General features: G+C 38.0%; 1 protein-coding gene across 1 annotated transcript in view; it reads right to left on the reverse strand.

Annotated features, from left to right (window-relative positions):
* ALMS1 (ALMS1 centrosome and basal body associated protein) overlaps positions 1 to 21,196 on the reverse strand; it is a 226,413-nt gene extending 205,217 nt beyond the window's left edge. The window contains 1 exon segment of the mRNA XM_087436571.1: positions 20,873 to 21,196. Within this exon segment, the coding sequence (XP_087292697.1) occupies positions 20,873 to 21,181 (309 nt within the window). The 5' untranslated portion in view covers positions 21,182 to 21,196.
* Between the last annotated feature and the right edge of the window lie 554 nt (positions 21,197 to 21,750).

The raw sequence follows: 21,750 nt of genomic DNA on the forward strand, positions 1-21,750 counted from the left end.
CAAGCACAGGCTCAGAATGAAAGGATGGAAGACAATACTCCAAGCTAATGGCAAACAAAAGAAAGCAGGTGTTGCCATACTCATATCAGACAAAGTAGGCTTCAAGATAAAACAGGTTAAGAAAGACAAAGAAGGGAAATACATAATGATAAAAGGGACACTCCACCAAGAAGACATATCACTTATAAATATATATGCACCCAACATACAGGAGTGTACAGGAGCACCAACGTACATAAAGCAACTATTAACAAACCTAAAAGGAAACATTAACAACAACACAATAATAGTAGGGGATCTTAATACCCCACTTACATCAATGGATAGATCATCCAGACAAAAAGTCAATAAAGAAATAGTAGACTTAAATGAAAAACTGGATGAGATGGACCTAGTAGACATATATAGAGCACTCCATCTGAAAACAGCTGACTACACATTCTTCTCAAGCGCGCATGGAACATTCTCAAAGACAGACCATATGTTGGGAAACAAAGCAAGCCTCAATAAATTTAAGAAGATTGAAATCATAACAAGCATCTTTTCAGACCATAATGCTATGAAACTGGAAATCAACCACGGAAAAAAAACTGGGAAAGTGACAAAAATGTGGAGAATAAACAACATGCTACTGAACAACCAGTGGATCATTGATGAAATTAAAGGTGAAATCTAAAACTATCTGGAAACAAACAAAAATGAAAATATGCCATACCGAATCATATGGTATGATAAAGCGGTCCTGAGAGGGAAACTCATAGCAATACAAGCCCACCTTAACAAACAAGAAAAAGCCCAAATAAGCAACCTTAAATTACACCTAACAGAACTAGAAAAAGAAGAACAAACAAAGCCCAAAGTCAGCAGAAGGAGAGAAACAATAAAAATCAGAGCAGAAATAAATGAAATTGAGACCAAAAAAACAGTAGAAAGGATTAATGAAACAAAGAGTTGGTTCTTTGAGAAGATAAACAAAATCGACAAACCCTTAGCCAGGCTTACTAAGACAAAAAGAGAAAAGGCTCAAGTAAATAAAATTAGAAATGAAAGAGGAAAAATTACAACGGATACCACAGACATACAGAGGATTATAAGAGAATACTATGAGAAATTATATGCCAACAAATTGGACAATCCAGAAGAAATGGATAAATTCTTAGACTCATACAACCTCCCAAAACTGAACCAAGAAGAAATGGAGAATCTGAATAGACCAATCACAAGTAAAGAGATTGAAATAGTAATCAAAAACCTCCCAAAAAATAAAAGTCCAAGACCAGATGGCTTCTCTGGTGAATTTTACCAAACATTCAAAGAAGATTTAATACCCATCCTTCTCAAACTATTCCAAAAAATAGAGGAAGATGGAACACTTCCTAAATCATTCTACGAGGCCAACATCACCCTGACACCAAAGCCAGACAAAGACAATACAAAGAAGGAAAATTACAGGCCAATATCACTGATGAACGTAGATGCAAAAATCCTCAACAAAATACTGGCAAACCGAATACAGCAATACATTAAAAAGATCATACACTATGATCAAGTGGGATTTATACCAGGAACGCAGGGATGGTTCAACATCTGCAAATCAATCAACGTGATACATGACATCAACAAAACAAAGAATAAAAACCACATGGTCATCTCAATAGATGCAGAGAAGGCATTTGACAAGATACAACATCCATTTATGATAAAAACTCTCAAGGAAATGGGAATAGAAGGAAAGTACCTCAACATAATAAAGGCTATTTATGACAAACCCACAGCCAACATCATACTCAACGGGGAAAGACTGAAAGACATTCCTCTGAGAACAGGAACGAGGCAGGGCTGCCCACTCTCAGCACTCCTGTTCAACACAGTACTGGAGGTTTTGGCCAGAGCAATTAGGCAAGAAAAAGGAATAAAAGGAATCCAAATAGGTAACAAAGAAGTGAAACTCTCACTATTTGCAGATGACATGATTTCATATATAGAAAACCCTAAAGAATCCGTTGGAAAACTATTAGAAATAATCAACAACTACATCAAAGTCACAGGGTACAAAATCAATCTACAAAAATCAGTTGCATTTCTGTATGTTAATAATGAACTAACAGAAAGAGAGCTCAAAAAGATAATACCATTTACAATTGCATCAAAAAGAATAAAATACCTAGGAATAAATCTTACCAAGGAAGTGAATGACCTATACAATGAGAACTACAAGACATTATTGAAAGAAATCGATGATGACATAAAGAAATGGAAAGATATCCCATGCACATGGATTGGAAGAATAAACATAGTTAAAATGTCTATACTACCTAAAGCAATCTACAGATTCAATGCAATCCCAATCAGAATCCCAATGACATTCTTCACAGAAATAGAAAAAAGAATACTAAAATTTATATGGGGCAACAAAAGACCCCAAATAGCTAAAGCAATCCTAAGAAAAAAGAACAAAGCAGGAGGCATCACAATCCCTGACTTCAAAACATACTACAAAGCAATAGTAATCAAAACAGCATGGTACTGGTACAAAAACAGACACACAGATCAATGGAACAGAACTGAAAGCCCAGAAATAAAACCACACATATACAGACAGCTAATTTTCAACAAAGGTGCTAAGAACATACAATGGAGAAAGGAAAGTCTCTTCAATAAATGGTGTTGGGAAAACTGGACAGCCACATGCAAAAGAATAAAAGTGGACCATCTGCTATCACCATTCACAAAAATTAACTCAAAATGGATCAAAGACCTGAAGGTGAGACCTGAAACTATAAAACTCATAGAAGAAAATATAGGCAACCCACTGTTTGACATTGGTCATAAAGGAATCTTTTCGGATGACGTGCCTACCCAGACTAGGGAAACTAAAGAAAAAATAAACAAGTGGGACTTTATCAGATTAAAGAGCTTGTATAAGACAAACGAAACCGGAATCAAGATGAACAGACAACCCCCCAGCTGGGAGAGAATATTTGCAAAACATACATCTGACAAGGGGTTGATCTCCATAATATATAAAGAACTCACACAACTGAACAACAAAAAAACAAACAACCCGATCAAAAAATGGGCAGAGGAAATGAACAGACACTTCTCCAAAGAAGATACACAGATGGGCAATAGGCACATGAAAAGATGTTCAACATCACTAATCATCAGGGAAATGCTAATCAAAACAACACTAAGATATCACCTCATGCCTGTTAGAATGGCTATAATCACCAAGACAAAAAACAACAAGTGTTGGAGAGGATGTGGAGAAACAGGAACCCTCATACACAGCTGGTGGGAATGCAAACTGGTGCAGCCTCTATGGAAAACGGTATGGAGATTCCTCAAAGAATTAAAAATAGAGATCCCCTATGACCCAGCCATCCCACTACTGGAATCTATCCAACGAACCTGAAATCAACAATCCAAAGAGGCTTATGCACCCCTATGTTCATTGCAGCATTATTCACCATAGCCAAGAAGTGGCTATTATATATATATATAATATATATATTATATATATATAATGGAATACTACTCAGCCATAAGAAAAGACAAAATCGTCCCATTTGCAACCACATGTATGGGCCTGGAGGGTATTATGTTAAGTGAAGTAAGCCAGAAGGAGAAAGACAAACACTGTATGATCTCACTCATATGTGGAATATAAACCAACACATGGACAGAGAAAACTGTATTGTGGTTACCAGGGGCAATGGGAGTGGGGGGTGGGCAAAAGGGGTGAAGGGAGTCATATGTATGGTGATGGACAAACAAAAATGTACAATCCAAAATTTCACAATGTTAAAAAAACTATTAAAACATCAATAAAAAAATACATTATTTATGTTAATATGTAATGGGTTTGTTATTTTAAAATAAATATTTTGTAAATGTTTTAATTACTAGTAAGCCAAATATCAATATAGATAACCCATATAAGTAAAAGCTCTTTAAAATACTTTTGAAAAATGTAAAGGAGTCCTGAGACAAAAAAAAAAAGTGAACTGCTGTTCTATATAATGAAGGTTGCCAAAGATCTATTAGAAAAAAGGAATATTAAAGTAATTCTCCTCTTTCCATTCTTCACAGCTAAATCAGAATTTCTCATGCTGCTTATGAAAAGAAAGTTTGCCAGTAACACAAGTCATAACTGACCATCCTCAGAACCCAAAGAGACCACATTAGTATCAGAAATCTGTGTTCTACTATTGTCTTGATATAATGGCTGTTGCCAAACATGAGAGGTCAATGGAACAACCTGAAAATCAAAAGCAGATTTAAATAAAGTAGTAACACAATCACTATGATTAAACAATGATAAACAAAATCAAACATTTAGATTATATTCTCAGTTTATAAAGCACTTTCACATACATAATAACATTTCAACTTCACAACCACTGTCCAAATTATTGTCCACTTAAAAATAAGGAAACAGAGACTTAAGGTTACCCATTTAGGACTCAACACACTTTCCAATAAACCACAGCAGTTCCTTAATCTCCTATACCCCCTAAAAGTAAAAGAAGCAAGCAGAAACAAGCAAGTTATCTGTTTTATAATCTTACTGCTTGAGGCACCTAAGAAATTAACCCTAATAATAGGAACTAAAATCATCACATAGCATGGACAATGGGAACAAAAGTAGGCTCATTTTGTGAAATCAGGGATTGAAGCAGGGTTCTCCCACCTGTGAAAGAAGGCAATAAAAGCTGTGACTGCTGCCCAAGGCTGAAGCAATGCAAATGGAAAAGATTAGAGGCATCAAACAAAAACGACCTACGTCAAGTCACAGGCTGCTTCAGGGACTGGTTCTTGAGATTTTTCCCCAATATCCCTGGAAAATAAGGACCCAAAGCTTCCAATATAAGACCTCCTTCTAAAGAAGCAGCCACACGGGGCAAGGCAGAGACAACCACAAAACAGGAGCTAGGGAAAGGTACACCAAAACACAAAACAACACAACACTCCTGATGAAAATGAGATTACAAACTATACTTTCAAAAGATTTTAAAATAAGAATATCTCAGATCCTCAAAGAGATAAAGACACAATATTCATAAAAAAAGAAGAGATAAAAGTAAGACAGGCAGTAATGAGTAAAGAAAAGATGAATGCTAACAAAATATTAATAACCACAAATGTTGAAAGAGCCTCTGAAGAAAACCCAAAGTCATTAGACTTTTTCCAGAATTAAAACACTGTTACTACACTAACAAAACATTTTTACATAGCACTTACAACAATGTGCTTTTGGTCACAGAAAGGCCAGCTTAATTTGAAGTCTATTCAATAACTAAAAGACTTCTAAGGTATCAACTCTTCCAAAAGGTTTTTCAAAAGGTAGAGCACCAAGAAGCACACCCACCTTGCTTCAATGGCAATTTTTAAGGGATAAAGAATAAAAAGCAAAGAAAGTAGTTTTGTAAATTCATTTTGGCAATCTGAAATACCCAAATATATAAGAATACAGCCAATGTTTTGGCACAGTTTGTCTTCTTTGAGCCCTCCAGGAAAGAAGAATGCCAAATAAATGTTCAAAATGGCTATTCATTGCAGCTAAATAATGCTGGATGTGGAGCATGGGGTCTTGCCTTTGAAAATAGCTAATTCACAACAGCTTACAAAAACGAATTCAATTCATTAGGATATTTGTAGAAAACTAATGATACAATATTAAGAAACTAGCACTTTGACAACTAACGCAATGTGTGAGAAAAAGAACACTCTCCCTCACTTTTATCAGTTCAAAGAAAACCCAAAGGTTAAAATTAAATGTTAAAAGAAAAGTTCTTATTAAAAAACCCATTTCCCAGAACTTATTTTTTTTTCAGAACTTCTTATTTTTATTACCTACCTGACTGTTTAGACTTCGTCAAAGAAACTAATTTCTAATACAGTCCCATATGTTTGACCAGCTTTCCCACAGTTGCTTCTGGATAGTGGTGTAAACCAAATACATGAAGCAGGATTCTTAAGATGAATGCTTCAAAACTAAGCAGTTGTCATCAGCAACTCTCTCATCTGAGATTAAATGTCTTGTCATATAAATTAACAGTTTTAAAGAGTCCTTCTGTGAGTCAGTCTTTAATATTCAAAGTTAGTGGTCTTCCAACTATATGCTGTCTGTGAGAAAAACACTTTAGATCTAAGGACAAGGGGGCTGAAAATGAAAGGCTGGAAAAAGATATTTCATGCAAATGGTAACCAAAAGAGCACAGGAGTGGCTATATTAACATCAGACAAAATAGATTTTAAATCAAAAACTGTTATAAGAGACAAAGAAGGACATTTTATAATGAAAAAAAGGTCAATTCACCAAGAAGATATAGCAATTATAAGTATTTATGCACCCAATCTCAAAGCCCCTAAATTAAGGAGACAACTTTGAAAGAATTGAAGGGAGAAATACATAGCAACACAATAATATTAAGAGACTTCAATACCCCACTTTCAATAATGGATAGAACAATCAGACAAAAGAACAATAAGGAAATAGAGGAACTGAACAACACTACAGACCAATTGGACCTAACACACATATACAGAACATTCCACTCAACAACAGCAGAATACACATTCTCAAGTACACATGGACATTGGGCCACAAAACAAGCCTTAACAAATTCAAGAAGATTAAAATCATACTCAGAATCTTTTCCAATCACAACGGAATGAAACTAAAAAACAACAGCATAAGAATAACTGGAAATTCCACAAACACGTGGAAATTAAACACTACACTATTAGAAAACCCATGGGTCAAACAAGAAGTCACAAAGGAAATTAGAAAATACTTTGACACAAATGAAATTGAAAGCACAAAATACCAAAACTTATGAGATGCAGTGAAAGCAGTGCTAAGAGGGAAGTTTAAAGCTGTAAATGCGTACATTAAAAAAAAGCAAGATCTCAAATCAACAACCTAACTGATACCTCAAGGAACTAGAAGAACAAACTAAACCTAAAGCAGGCAGATGGAAAAAAATAATAAAGATTAGAGTACTGATAAACAAAATAGTGAACAGGAAAAAAAAAATTAATGAAACTAAAAGTTGTTTTCTTTAAGAGATCAACAAAATTGACAACCACTTAGCTAGACTGATTAAGAAAAAAAAGAAGATTCAAAAATAAAATTAGTAATGAAAGAGGGAATATTACAACCAATGCCACAGAAAAAAGAAGAGAATACTATGAACAACTGTACACCAATAAATTGGATAGCCAAGAAGAAACACAAAAATTCCTAGAAACACACAACTTACCAAGACTGAATCATGAAGAAACAGAAAATCCGAACAAACCAATAACTAGCAAGGAGATTGAATCAGTAATCAAAAACCTCCCAATAGAGAAAAGCCAGGGACCAGAGGGCTTCACTGCAGAATTATACCAAACATTTAAAGAATTAACACCAATCTTCCTGAAACTCTTCCCAAAAACTGGAGAGGAGAGAACACTTCTAACTCATTCTATGAGGTCTGCATTACTCTGATACAAGATAGCTAGATGAAAACACTAAAAGAAAAGATAACTACAGACCGATATCCCTGATGAATACTGATGCAAAAATTCTCAACAAAATACTAGCACACAGAATTCACAGCACATTAAAAGGATTATACACCACGATCAAGTGGGATTTATCCCTGGAATGCAAGGATGGTTCAACATATAAACTCAATCAGTGTAATACCTTGCATTAACAGAATGAAGGACAAAACCACATGATCATCTCAATTGATACAGAAAAAGCATTTGACAATATTCAACACTCTTTCATTATAAAAACACTCAACAAACTAGGAATAGAAGGAAACTATATCAACATAATAAAGGCCATTTATGAAAGCGCACAACTAACAACATACTCAATGGTAAAAAACTGAAAGTTTTTCCTCTAAGATCAGGAACAAGGCAAGAATGCCCACTCTTGCCACTTCTATTCAACACAGTACTGGAAGTCCTAGCCAGAGCAATTAGGCAAGAAAAATAAAAAGCATCCAAATTAGAAAGGAAGGAAGAAGTAAAATTATCTCTATTCACAGATGACATGATCTCATGTGTAGAAAACTCTAAATATTCCACATGCATATGAGTTGTGTTAGAACTTGAATTCAGCAAAGTTGCAAGATACAAAATCAACATGCAAAAATCAGTTGCATTTCCATACACTAACAATAAACAATTCAAAAAGGAAATTACAAAAACAGCTCTATTTACAATAGCATTAGAAAGGATAAAATACTTAGGAATAAACTTGACTAAGAAGGCAAAAGACTTGTACACTGTAAGCTACAAAATATTACTAAAAAAATTTTTTTAAAAAGCAAATAAATGGAAAGGCATCCCATGTTCAGGAACTGGCAGACTTAATATTAAGATGTCCATACTATCCAAATAATCTAAAGATCCAATGTAATCTCTATCAAAATCCCAGTGGCATTTTTTTGTAGAAATAGAAAAACCTATCCTAAAATTCATATGGAATCTCAAGGGACCCCAAATAGCCAAGACAATTTCGAAAAAGAATAGTCAGAGGACTCACACTACCTGATTTTTAAGTATATTAAAAAGCTACAGTAATTACATGAGTGTAGTACAGACATAAAGACAGACAAATAGACCAATGAAGTAGAATAGAGAGCCCAGAAATAAACTCTCACATATATGGACAAATGATTTAGGACAAGGGTGCCAAGACCACTCAATGGGAAAAGGTCAGTCTTTTCAACAAATGGTGCTGGGAAAACTGGATATCCACATGCAAAAGAATGAAATTAGACCCTTACCTAACACCATATACAAAAATTAACTCAAAATGGATCAAAGATCTAAATAGAAGACCTAAAACTATAAAACTCTTACAAAACTGATAATTGGATAAACAAAATGTGGTATATACATACAATGGAATATTATTCAGCTTTAAAAAGGAAGGTAATCTGGTCACAGGCTTCAACACGGATGAACCCTGAGGACATTAAACTAAGCGAAATAAGCCAGTCACAAGTAACAAATACTGTATGATTCCACTTAAATGAGGTACCAGAAAAGCAAATTCATAGAAACACAAAGTAGAATGGTGGTTGCCAGGGGCTGGGGTGAGGTGGAATGGAGAGTTGTTGTTTAATGGGTATAGAGTTTCAGTTTTGTGAGATGAAAAGAGTTCTGGAGATTGTTTGCACAACAATGTTAATGTATTTAACATTATTAAGGTGTACACCTAAAAATGGTTAAGATGGTAAATTTTATGTTATAACTATGTTACCACAATTAAAATTTTAAAAAAATTTTTAGGGGCCGGCCTGGTGGCATAGCAGTTAAGTTCGCGCACTCCACTTCAGCGGCCCATGATTCAGACCGGGGGCACAGACTGACGTACTGCTTGTCAAGCCATGCTGTGGTGGCGTCCCATATAAAGTAGAGGAAGATGGACACGGATGTTAGCCCAGGGCCAATCTTCCTCAGCAAAAAGAGGAGGATTGGCAACGGATGTTAGCTCAGGGCTAATCTCCCTCACATAAAAAAAAAATTTTTAATCTGCAGATAAACCAAAATGAAAATTTGTTGATAATGAATCTGTCTTACAAGAAATACTAAAGGAAGTTCTTTAGGATAAAAGCAAGTGACACCACAGAGTAATTCAAATTTATGCAAAATAACAGAGTGCCAATCAAAGCAATTTTGCAGGTAATTGCAAAAGAGAGTATAACTGCATATTTCTTCTGCTTTCTTCCCTTCACTGATTTAAAAAGCAACTGTATGAAATAACATATACCTAATCGTACTGTCAGCCCGATAACATATAGAAACATATTTGACAATGACAGCAAAGGAGGTCAACAGGAACAGAGCTGTACTGGAGTAAGGAAATGACACCAGCTGGTAACTCAAAAGAAAGGCAGAAATGAAGAGTACAAAAAAGGGAAAATAAGAAATTAATACAGGGCCGGCCCCCTGGCTTGGCGGTTGAGTGCACGCGCTCCGTTACTGGCGGCCCGGGGTTCGGATCCCGGGCGCACACCGACGCACTGCTTCTCCGGTCATGCTGGGGCCGCGTCCCACATACAGCAACTAGAAGGATGTGCAGCTATGACATACAACTATCTACTGGGGCTTTGCGGGAAAAAAAAAAATTTAGAAGTTAACACAACAAACTCTACAAACACATACTTGTTATTCTCTCTTCTCTCTGATTCTTCAAAACACATAATATACAGGTATTAACTATAATAATGTATTGCTGAGTATGTAACATATATAGACATACGTGTAACACCAATAGCTTTCAAAGGGGAGTAGGGAATGGAGCTATATAGGTCTAAAATTTCTATATTTCTTTGGAACTAAGTCCTAAGGAATCTGAAGCAGATTCTAATAAATTAAGATGCATATTGTAAGCCCTAGAAAATAAGTCAACAATTTTAATTTTAAAAATCATTAGAATTAAAATGATACAAGAGAAAAATATCTACTTAATACAAAAGATGCAATATAAAAATGACCAAAGGAGCAAAAAAAACACGAGATACATAGAAATAAAAAGTTAATCGGCAGATATAAATCCAAACATATCGGGGCGGGCCTGTGGCTTAGCGGTTAAGTGCGCGCGCTCCGCTGCTGGCGGCCCGGGTTCGGATCCCGGGCGCGCACCGACGCACCGCTTCTCCAGCCATGCTGAGGCCGCATCCCACATACAGCAAGTAGAAGGATGTGCAGCTATGACATACAACTATCTACTGGGGCTTTGGGGGGAAAATAAATAAATAAATAAAATCTTTAAAAAAAAAAAAATCCAAACATATCAATAGCACTAAATGTGAATGAATTAAACAATCCAATCAAAGGCATACATTGTGTTATACTGCATGAAAACCAAGATTCAAGTATATGCTGTCTACAGGAGACACACTTTAGGCTCAAAAATACAAACAGGTTGAAAGTAAAGGGATGGAAAAAAAGATTTACTATGCAAACAATCATAAAAGAGGTCAAGTGGCTATAGTAATATCAAGACAAAACATATTAAAACAAAAAAAATGTTACTCAAGATAAAAAGGGACATTTCACGGATCAAAGATTTGAAGGTAAGACCTGAAACCATAAAACTCCTAGAAGAAAATCCAGGCAGTACACTCTTTGACATCAGTCTTACAAGAATCTTTTTGAATACCATGTCTCCCCTGGCGAGAGAAACAAAAGAAAAAATCAACAAGTGGGACTTCATCAGACTAAAGAGCTGCTGCAAGGCAAAGGAAACCAGGAACAAGATGAAAAGACCACCTACCCACTGGGAGAAAATGTTTGCAAATCATACATCTGACAAGGGGTTAATCTCCAAAATATATAAAGAACTCACAACTCAACAACAAAAAACAAACAACCCAATCAAAAAATGGGCAGAGGATATGAACAGACATTTTTCCAAAGAAGATATACAGATGACTAATCGGCACATGAAAAGATGTTCAACATCACTAATCATCAGGAAAATGCAAATCAAAACTAACTGATATATCACCTTACACCCATTAGAATGGCTATAATCACCAAGATAAAAAATAACAAATGTTGGAGAGGATGTGGAGAAAAGGGAACTCTCATACACTGCTGGTAGGAACGCAAACTGGTGCAGCCACCATGGAAAACAGTACGGCGATTTCTCAAAAAACTAAAAATAGAATTATCATACAACCCAGCTGTCCCACTACTGGGTATCTATCCAAGGAACTTGAAATCAGCAACTCAAAGAGACTTATGCAGAACTATGTTCATTGCAGCATTATTCACAATAGCCAAGACGTCGAAGCAACCAGAGTACTGCCAACAGATGAATGGATAAAGAAGATGTGGTATATATATACAATGGAATGCTACTCAGCCATAAAAAAAGACAAAATCATCCCATTTGCAACAACATGGATGGACCTTGAGGGTATTATGTTAAGCGAAATAAGCCAGACAGAGAAAGACAAACAGCGAATGACTGCACTCATATGTGGAAGATAAACCAACACACGGACAAAGAGAACAAACTAGTGGCTACCAGAGGGGACGGAGTTTGGGGGGTGGGCATAAGGAGTAAAGAGGCACATTTATATGGTGACTAACAAACAATAATGTACAACTGAAATTTCACAATGTTATAAACTATTATGACCTCAATTTAAAAAAAAAGATAAAGAGGGACATTTCAAAATGATAAAAGGGTCAATCCATCAAGAATACATAACAATTAAAAATATATATGCACCTAACGTCAGAGCCCCAAAATACCTTACATAAAAACTGACAGAAATTAAGGGAGAAACAGACAATTCAACAATAATTAGATTTCCAAATACTCCACTTTCAAAAAGTGGATGCACAGAGATTCTGTGGATGATTCTTTTTAATTTTTTCTTTTTTTGTGTGTGAGGAAGATTAGCCCTGAGCTAACATCTGATGCCAATTCTCCTCTTTTTGCTGAGGAAGATTGGCTCTGTGCTAACATCCATGCCCACCTTCTTCTACTTTATATGGGACGCCCCCCACAGTACGGCTTGACAAGCAGTGCATCGGTGCGCACCCAGGATCCAAACCTGTGGAACCCAGGCCACTGGAGTGCACGCACTTAACCGCTTCACCACCCGGCTGGCACCTGTGGATGATTCTTGAGCGTTAAAAAAAGAGCAGAGGCCGGCCCGGTGGTGTAGTGGTTAAGCTCGCGACTTCCGCTTCAGCAGCCCAGGGTTTGCCGGTTCAGATTCCAGGTGTGGACATACGCACCACTTACCAAGATATGCTGTGGTGGCGTCCCATATAAAGTAGAGGAAGATGGGCACAGATGTTAGCCCAGAGCCAATCTTCCTCAGCAAAAAGAGGAGAATTGGCAACAGATGTTAGCTCAGGGCTACTATTCCTCACCAAAAAAAAAAAGAGCAAAAGTCAATGGCTTTCCTATATACCAGCAACGAACAAATGGAATTTGAAATGAAAAACAATACCATTTACATTAGCACTCCGATAAAATTAAATAGGTATAAATCTAACCAAATATGTATGAGATCTGTTGAAGGGAAACCATAAAACTCTGATGAAAGAAATCAAAGAGGAACTAATTAAATGGACAGATATTCCACGTTCATGGTTAGGAAGACTCAACATTGTCAACACGTTAATTCCTCCCAACATGATGTACAGATTCAACACAATTCCAATCAAAATCCAAAGAAATTATTTTGTAGATATTGATAAACTGATTCTAAAGTTTATAGGGAGAAGCAAAAGACCCAGAATAGCCAACAGAAAATTGAAAAAGCCGAAGTGGGAGGACTGATACTACCTGACTTCAAGACTTACAGTAAAGCTACAGCAATCAAGACAGTGCAGTACTGGCAAAAAAACAAAAAACAAACAAATAGATAACTGTAACAGAATAGAGCCCAGAAATAGACCCACATAATTATGGTCAACTGATCTTTGACAAAGGAACAAAGGCAATATAATGGAGCAGAGATAGTCTTTTCAACAAATGGTGCTGGAACAACTGGACATCAACATGCAAAAACTAAATCTAGATACAAATTTTACACCCTTCACAAAATTTAACTCAAAAGGGATCACAGATGTAAAATGCAAAACTATAAAAAGTATAAAACTTCTAGAAGATAATATAGGAGAAAACCTAGATGACCTTGGGTATGGTGATGGCTTTTTAGGTACAACACCAAAGACACAATCCTTGAAAGAAATCATTGATAAGCTGGACTCACTAAAATTAAAAACTTCTGTTCTGTGAAAGACAATGTTGAGAGAATGAGAAGACAACCCACAGACTGGGAGAAAATATCTGCGAAACACATATCTGATAAAGGATTGCTAACCAAAATATACAAAGAACTTTTAAAACTCAATGATGCGAAAACAACTCGATTAGAAAATGGGCAATGGATCTGAACAGATACCTCACCAAAAAAGATATATAGCTGGAAAATAAGCATATGAAAAGATGTCCAACATCATATATCATTAAGGAACCACAAATTAAAACAATGAGACACCACTACACACCTACTAGAATGTCCAAAATCCAAAACAGTGACAATACTGAATGCTGCCGAGGGTGTGGAGCAACAGAAACTTTCATTCATTCATTGCTGAACGATGGTGGGAATGCAAAATGGTATGGTCACTTTGGAAGATAGTTTGGCAGTTTCTTACAAAACTAAACATACTCTTAGCATACAATCTCGTAATCATGCTCCTTGTTATTGACCCAAATGGACTGAAAACATGTCCACACAAAAACCTGCACATGGATGTTTAGAGCAGCTTTATTCATAATTGACAAAACTTGAAAGCAACTGAGATATCCTTTAGTAAACTGTGTTACATCCAGACAACGGAATATTATTCAGCACTAAAAAGAAATGAGCTACCAAGCCATGAAAAGACGTGGAGAAACCTTATATGGTACTATACTGGTGGCTACATGCCATTACACATTTGTCAAAACCTATAGAATGTACAACATCAAGAGTGAACTCTAATGTAAACTATGGACTTTGGATGTCAATGTAGGTTCATCTATTGTAACAAATGAACTACACTCTGGTGTGGGATGTTGATAGTAGAGGAAACTGTGCACATATAGGGGCAGGACGTAGAAGGGAAATCTCTGTACTGTCCACTCAAGTTTTCTATGAACCTAAAACTGCTCTAAAAAATAAAAGTCTCATGGGGCCAGCCCTGCAGCATAGCAGTTAAGTTCGCGTGCTCCGCCTCGGCAGCCCAGGGTTCCGCGGTTCAGATCCTGGGTGTGGACCTACTCACTGCTCATCAAGCCATGCTGAGGCGGCTTCTTCACACAGAACTAGAAGAACCTACAACTATGATATATAACTATGTACTGGGACTTTGGGGAGAAAAAAGAAAAAAAGGAAGATTGGCAACAGATGTTAGCTCAGGGCCAATCTTCCTCAAAAAAAATAATAATAATAAAAATAAAGTCTGTTAAAAAACAACAAAAACAAAACAGAGGTCTGGTTCAGCATGTAAGAGGTTAGGCAGTCATCACTCCCATCCCCACAAAAAGCAAAAAGCCCAACAAATGGAAAATTAACAATTCTTCATTAGAGAACTGAAATCAAAGGCAAACCACAGTCTCCAAAATTGAAGAGACAGACAAGCAGATACAGAGAATCACAACTTACTGAGCAGAATCCCAAGAGCAGATACCACCACAGGAACCAGCACTATGGTAGGAAAATCTAAATTATAACTGACAAATTGCCAGAGGCTCAGGGTGAACAATCTTGAGATTTAAAAACTCCAGGGAAAGTCAGCCTTGGAAAGGCCCCCACATTTTTATGAGTTTTACCTCCAGGAACTGTACCAGGTTCCCACAGTTAAGATCAAAGAAAAATCTCCTCCTGCTTCTGGCAGGGGGAGGGGAAAAGTAGTCATTCTGACACATGCCCAGAGCATTGTTCTTTTTTTTTTTCTTTTTTATGAGTGTGAGTTAATTTTTCCAACACTTTTTCTGCATTTATTTTTACCCTCATGTTTTTTGTTTTTTGTTTTTGGTGAGGAAGATTGGCCCTGAGCTAACATCTGCCAATCCTCCTCTTTTTTGCTGAGGAAGACTGGCCCTGAGCTAACACCCATGCCCATCTTCCTCCACTTTATGTAGGATGCCGCCACAGCATGGCTTGACAAGTGGTGCGTCGGTGCACACCCAGGATCAGAACCAGTGAACCCCAGGCCGCCGCAGCGGAGCGCGCGCACTTAACCGCTTGCACCACTGGGCCGGGCCCCAGAGCATTCTGTTCTTAACAAGACACCCCCGTCAAAAGAAACTATTTTACCAAAGCCTAATTGACTGGGGTTTTACTAGAGACTAACTGACCTAGGAGAAGGGAAATATCTCACTCTAGCCTCCTCTAGCCTGCTCTAGCCTTCAATATGGTAAAAGAGAAATACCCAACTCCAGCCCCTTCTGCCCTGCCTATCTCACTTAAGGAGAGAACAGTGAGAAACCCTAGTAAAGATCACAGCCCACAGGAAAGACTAAGAACCAATAACAGGACTATAGAGCACTTTCCCTCCACCCACACTTTATCACTGCATCAACAGGGATTCTGATAGTAACTGGAATATAACTGAAAGAACAGCATATCTCAGACCTTACTTAAGAAGAAGTCCTTAGAGAAACCCAAAGATAACAGGGGAGACAAAAACAAGATCACCAGAGGAAATTTTAGCCTCTGACACCTACAGCTACAGTAAACACAACCTCACCTCTAGCTAGATAAATATAAACTTTACACTAAAGGCCTACTTACTTCAGTTCCTTTCATATCATATTCATTCAGTACATGTCTGGCTTTCAACAAAAAATTATAAGACATACTAAAAGACACAAACAAACAAACAAGCAAAACAGTTGGAAGAGACAGAGCAAGCATCAGAACCAGACTCAGATACGGCAGAGATGCTGGAGTTTCAGCTTGGGAAAATGAAAAAGTTCTGGAGATAGATAGTGGTGACAGTTTTACAACAACGTGAATGTACTTAAAGCCACTTAAAAATGATTAAAATGGTAAATTTTATGTTATGTATATTTTACCACAATAAAAGAAAAAGAAATAAAGAGGAAAAGAAAGAAATGAGCTATCAAACGATGAAAAGATATGGAGGAATCTTAAATGCATATTACTAAGTGAAAGAAGCCATTCTGAAAAGGCTATATACTGTATGATTCTAACTATATGACTTTCTGGAAAAGGCCAAACAATGGAGACAGTAAAAATAGCAGTGGTTACCAGAATTTCAGAAGAAACGAGGGAGGGATGAGTAAGTAGAGCACAGGGGATTTTAGGGCAGTGAAGCTATGATACTGTAATAGTGGATATATGTCATTATACATTTGTCAAAACTCACAGAACATACAAAGAGTGAACCCTAATATAAGCTATGTACTTTAATAATAATGTATCAATATTGGCTTACCAATTCTAACAAATGTACTACACTAATGCAAGATGTTAATAATAGGGAAAACAGGTGAGGGAGAGGAGGTATATGGAAATTCTGTACTTTCTGCTCAATTTTTCTGTAAACATAAAACTGCTCCTCAAAAAGTCTATTAATTAAAAAAAAAAAGCCACCTTGACAGAAGACCAATGAGGAAATATAAAACGTGAACACCACTATAAACAAACTAGCTCTACAGACATTATAGAACACTCCACCCTAGAGCAGCAGAATACATATTCTTCTCAACCACACATGGAACATTCTCCAGGATAGACCATATGTTAGGCCCTAAAATAAGCCTCAAAAATTTTAAATAATTAAAGTCATGAAAAGTACATTCTCCAACCAAAATGGAATGAAATTAGAAATCAATAACAGAAGGAAACTGAGGAAATTCACAAATACGTGGAAATTAAGCAACAGACTCCTAAATAACCAATGGGTCAAAAAAAGAAATCACAAAGAGACTTTTCAAATATTTTGAAATGATAACAAAAACACTACATACCAAAACTAATGGAATGCAGCTAAAGCAGTGCTCAGACGGAAATTTACAGCCATAAATGTATATATTACAAATACAATCAGAGCTGCATAATAACATTTCAGTCAATGATGGACTGCATTTATAATGACGGTCCCATAACATTAGTACCATATAGGGCCGGCCCCGTGGCTTAGCAGTTAAGTGCGCGCGCTCCGCTACTGGTGGCCCGGGTTCAGATCCCGGGCGCGCACCGACGCACTGCTTCTCCGGCCATGCTGAGGCCACGTCCCACATACAGCAACTAGAAGGATGTGCAACTATGACATACAACTATCTACTGGGGCTTTGGGGAAAAAAAGGAGGAGGATTGGCAATAGACATTAGCTCAGAGCCGGTCTTCCTCAGCGAAAGGAGGAGGATTAGCATGGATGTTAGCTCAAGGCTGATCTTCCTCACAAAAAAAAAAAGAAAAAATTAAAAAAAAATAAGATTAGTACCATGTAGCCTAGGTGTATAGTAGGCTATACCATCTAGGTTTGTGTACGTATACTCTATGATGTTTGCACAACGAGATCACCTAACGATGCATTCCTCAGAACATACCCCCATTATTAAGCGATGCATAACTGTAGAATAAAGATCTCGACCAACAGCCTACCCCTGCACCTTAAACTAGAAAAGAAAAAACTAAACCCAAAAAAAGCAGAAGGAAGGAAATAAGACTAAAATGGAAATCAATGAAATAGAGAATAGTGGAAATCAATGAAAACAAAAGTTGGGTCTGAAAATATCACCCAAATTGAAAAACTTTTAGCTAGACTCACCAAGAAAAAAAGAGAGTACTCATATTACTAAAATCATAAATTAAAGAGAGGACTTCACTACCAATCTTACAGAAATACAAAGAACTAGAAGAGAATACTATGAAAACTGTGTCAAGAAATCTGATAACTTAGAAGAAATGGACAAATACCTAGAAAACACAAACTAATAGAACTGACTCAAGAAGGAATAGAAAATCTGAATAGACCTATAGCAAGAAAAGAGAGGAAATTAGTAATTAAAATACTTCCCAAAAGAAAAGCTGAGACCCATATGGTGTAATCTAACAGCCAAAGAATTATTAATGCCAATCCTTCATAAATTTCCAAAAACAGAAGGAACACTTTCAACTCATTTTATGATGCCAATCTTACCCTGATACTAAACCAGACAAAAACAACAAAAGAAAACTATAGATCAATACCTTGGGAATATACATGCAAAAATTCTAAAAAAAAACTAGCAAATTAATATATATATATGTTCCTACATCCAGCAACATAAGAAATATTTATACACCATGATGAAGTAAATTATCCCCAGAATGCGCACTTGACTTAACAATGTAATATGAATTAATGTAATACACCAATAAATAGAAAAATTTGACAAAACCCAATACCCCTTTCATGATTAAAAACACTCAACAAACTAGGAATAGAAGGAAACTTCATCAATCTGATAAGGACATCTATGAAAAACCCACAACTAACATACTTTTAGTGAAAGGCTGGATGCTTTCCCCCTAAAAATAGGAATAAAACAAGGATATCCACTCTCACCGCTTCTATTCAGCATTACACTGGGGGTTCTAGCCAAGGAAATCAGGCAAGAAAAAATAAATAAAGGGCATCCAGATAGCAAAAGAAGAATGAAACTATATGTATTCACATTTGACATGGTCTTACATATAGAAAATCCTAGGGAGTACACCAAAAATCTATTAGAACTAATAAACAAGTTCAGCAAAGTTACTGGATTCAAGATTAAGATACAAAAATCAATTGTCTTTTTATACACTTACAATGAACAATCCAAAAATGAAATTAAAAAAAAATTCCACTTACATAGCACCAAAAAGAATAAAATATGTAGAATAATTCAAGAAAAGAAGTGCAAAACTTATACTCTGAAAACTACAAAACATTCTTAAACAAATTTACAGGAGATCTAAATAAATGGAAAGATATCCCATGTTCATTTATGTAACCAATTGCATTTTGTCTGCCTTCCTCTCTAGACTGTGAACACTAGAAAGGCAGAGATAAAAAATGTTTAGGTTCACCAAGGTTCCTTAGCATCCAGCACAATGTGTGGCCCACAGTGAATGCTCAATATATGCTCAATGAATTAAGCACTGGACTATTTACCAGGCAAAACAACTATTGCTCTTCAATGATCAATAGTCTACAGCATCAATGTCCAATAGAATTTTCTGCGATGATGGAACTATTCTATATCTGCACTGTTCAATAGAGCAGCCACTAGTCAAGTGTGGCTACTGAGCACTTGAAACGTGGTTAGTACAACAGAGACACTAAGTTTTTAATTTTATTTAATTTTAACTAATTAAGATGTAAAGAGCCACACATGGCTAGTTACTACTATACTGAACAGCACAGGTCTATATAGCCTTTTCTCTGTCTTTTCAACTGCTGTACTTTACACAGTTTACATCTTGTCTAAGGAGCATTCCTAGACAATAAACCCTAGGCTTTTTTTTGTCCCCACAATGTACCTTGCACAGATTAAAAACTTAATAAATGTCTGAAGACTTGATATACGAATTGGATAGGAAACCTTTTCTTCTCCCTGAAAAGCAATCAATTAAATGCAGTTATTTTCAAAACGATTTTCAGGAGCCAACCATAAAATCAGCTTTCTCCACTGTGTATTACCCTGTGCTTTCTCATTTTCCAGACTGTCTGGAACTGCAGCATAAACGTCCTGCATATTTAAGCCCCTCCTACCGGCTGGGGACCCCTTTATTGCTACAAACAAGGGTCCGGAGAAGCACAGCAGGCGAGGAGCCTCTTGAGACTGACTAATCATGCGGTGTACATAATCCACACTACTCCCTCAGGGGGAGCCCTGCAAACTAATCTCCTAATTGTCTCCCCAACAAAATAGTTCCTGGGCAACCACTCTCTCCACTCCGACACCGCCCTTTTCCCCTCCTTCAGGGCACGACAAGCCCCACCTCCTCCCTAAAAGAGTTTCTTAACGACACACACTGGGAATATTGGCTCCTCTGAACATCTGGTGTCATTCAGAAGGCCCGGGACCCACCGAGGCGAGGAAACAAGAGAAGTCTTTGTGAGAAAGAACGGGATACTTGGAGTAGTCAGAACCTGGGCAAGCATCGGGGCCCAGGAGGCGAGATGGCCCCTACAAGCCTTTAAAAGCGCGCTTATTATTCGTCAGGCGCCGTGACAGGCAGCGAACAGGAGGCAGCCGCGGCAGAGAGCAGGCAGAGCGCCCGGGACACACGTCACCCTGCCCCGACCGCGGTCCACACCTCTCCCCGGCCCAGCTCACCTCCTCCGAGCCGGTCCGCTCTCCCTCCAGGTAGCAGTGCCTCGGAAGCGACTGCTTCCGACTTTGCGGAGGCAAAGTCCTGCGGGGGCGCGCCTGCAGCCAGGCCTTGGCCTCCTCGTCGTCCTCGTCGTCAGTACTCTCCCGAGGCTGACTCTCGTAGTTCAAGTCCGCGTCCAGCTCCCGTCCCTCCTCTTCCTCCATCTCCTCCACTACGTCCGCTTCGTCCTGGTCCAAAGTATCCACCTGCTCCGCCTCCTCCTCCACCTCCTCCTCCAGCTCGCTGGGCCAGGGCAGGTCCTCGGGCTCCATATTGGAGTCCGGCTCAGGGAAGCTGAGGAGGAGGGGCAGAACGGAGGGCGGAGGGCGGGGAGGGGAAGTGAGCCGACTGGCGGTTACGGCCGCGCGCAGGCGCAAAGACCGCTTCGCGCCCCGCGCCTCGCCGCGCCGACGGGGCGGGGCCGGTAGTGAGCGCGCGCGTTGCTAGGGACGCCCCGCCGAGGGCGGGCGGGAAGGCGGAGTAGGGGGCTGGCGACGGGAGAAGCCACCGCGTCGACCCCGTCACCAGCTGGGATCCTTCTCACAGTACTGTAAGGTCACAATAAACTCGGACTGGACTGGGCTCCTCTCGGAGGAGGGGATAATTTAGTCCTCGGCCAGGCCGGGCCATAACTAAATTTTGCCCGTGCACCGAGGGGAGATGAGACGCTAGAACTAAACCCATGATAACCAAACTTGCAAATTATAAATTTTAAAGGTTGAGAGGCCTACTGTGTGACACACTGTATGGTGGGCGCTTGAACCAGTGGAAAAGTGTCACACTGGTATCAGAAAGATGGGAGTTTGAATCTTGGCATCTTCACTTAGAGTGGTGTAACTGA

This window comes from Ceratotherium simum, chromosome 11 (genome assembly GCF_057802395.1).
Source record: "Ceratotherium simum simum isolate JZ-2026a chromosome 11, ASM5780239v1, whole genome shotgun sequence".
In the NCBI taxonomy this organism is placed as follows: domain Eukaryota; kingdom Metazoa; phylum Chordata; class Mammalia; order Perissodactyla; family Rhinocerotidae; genus Ceratotherium; species Ceratotherium simum.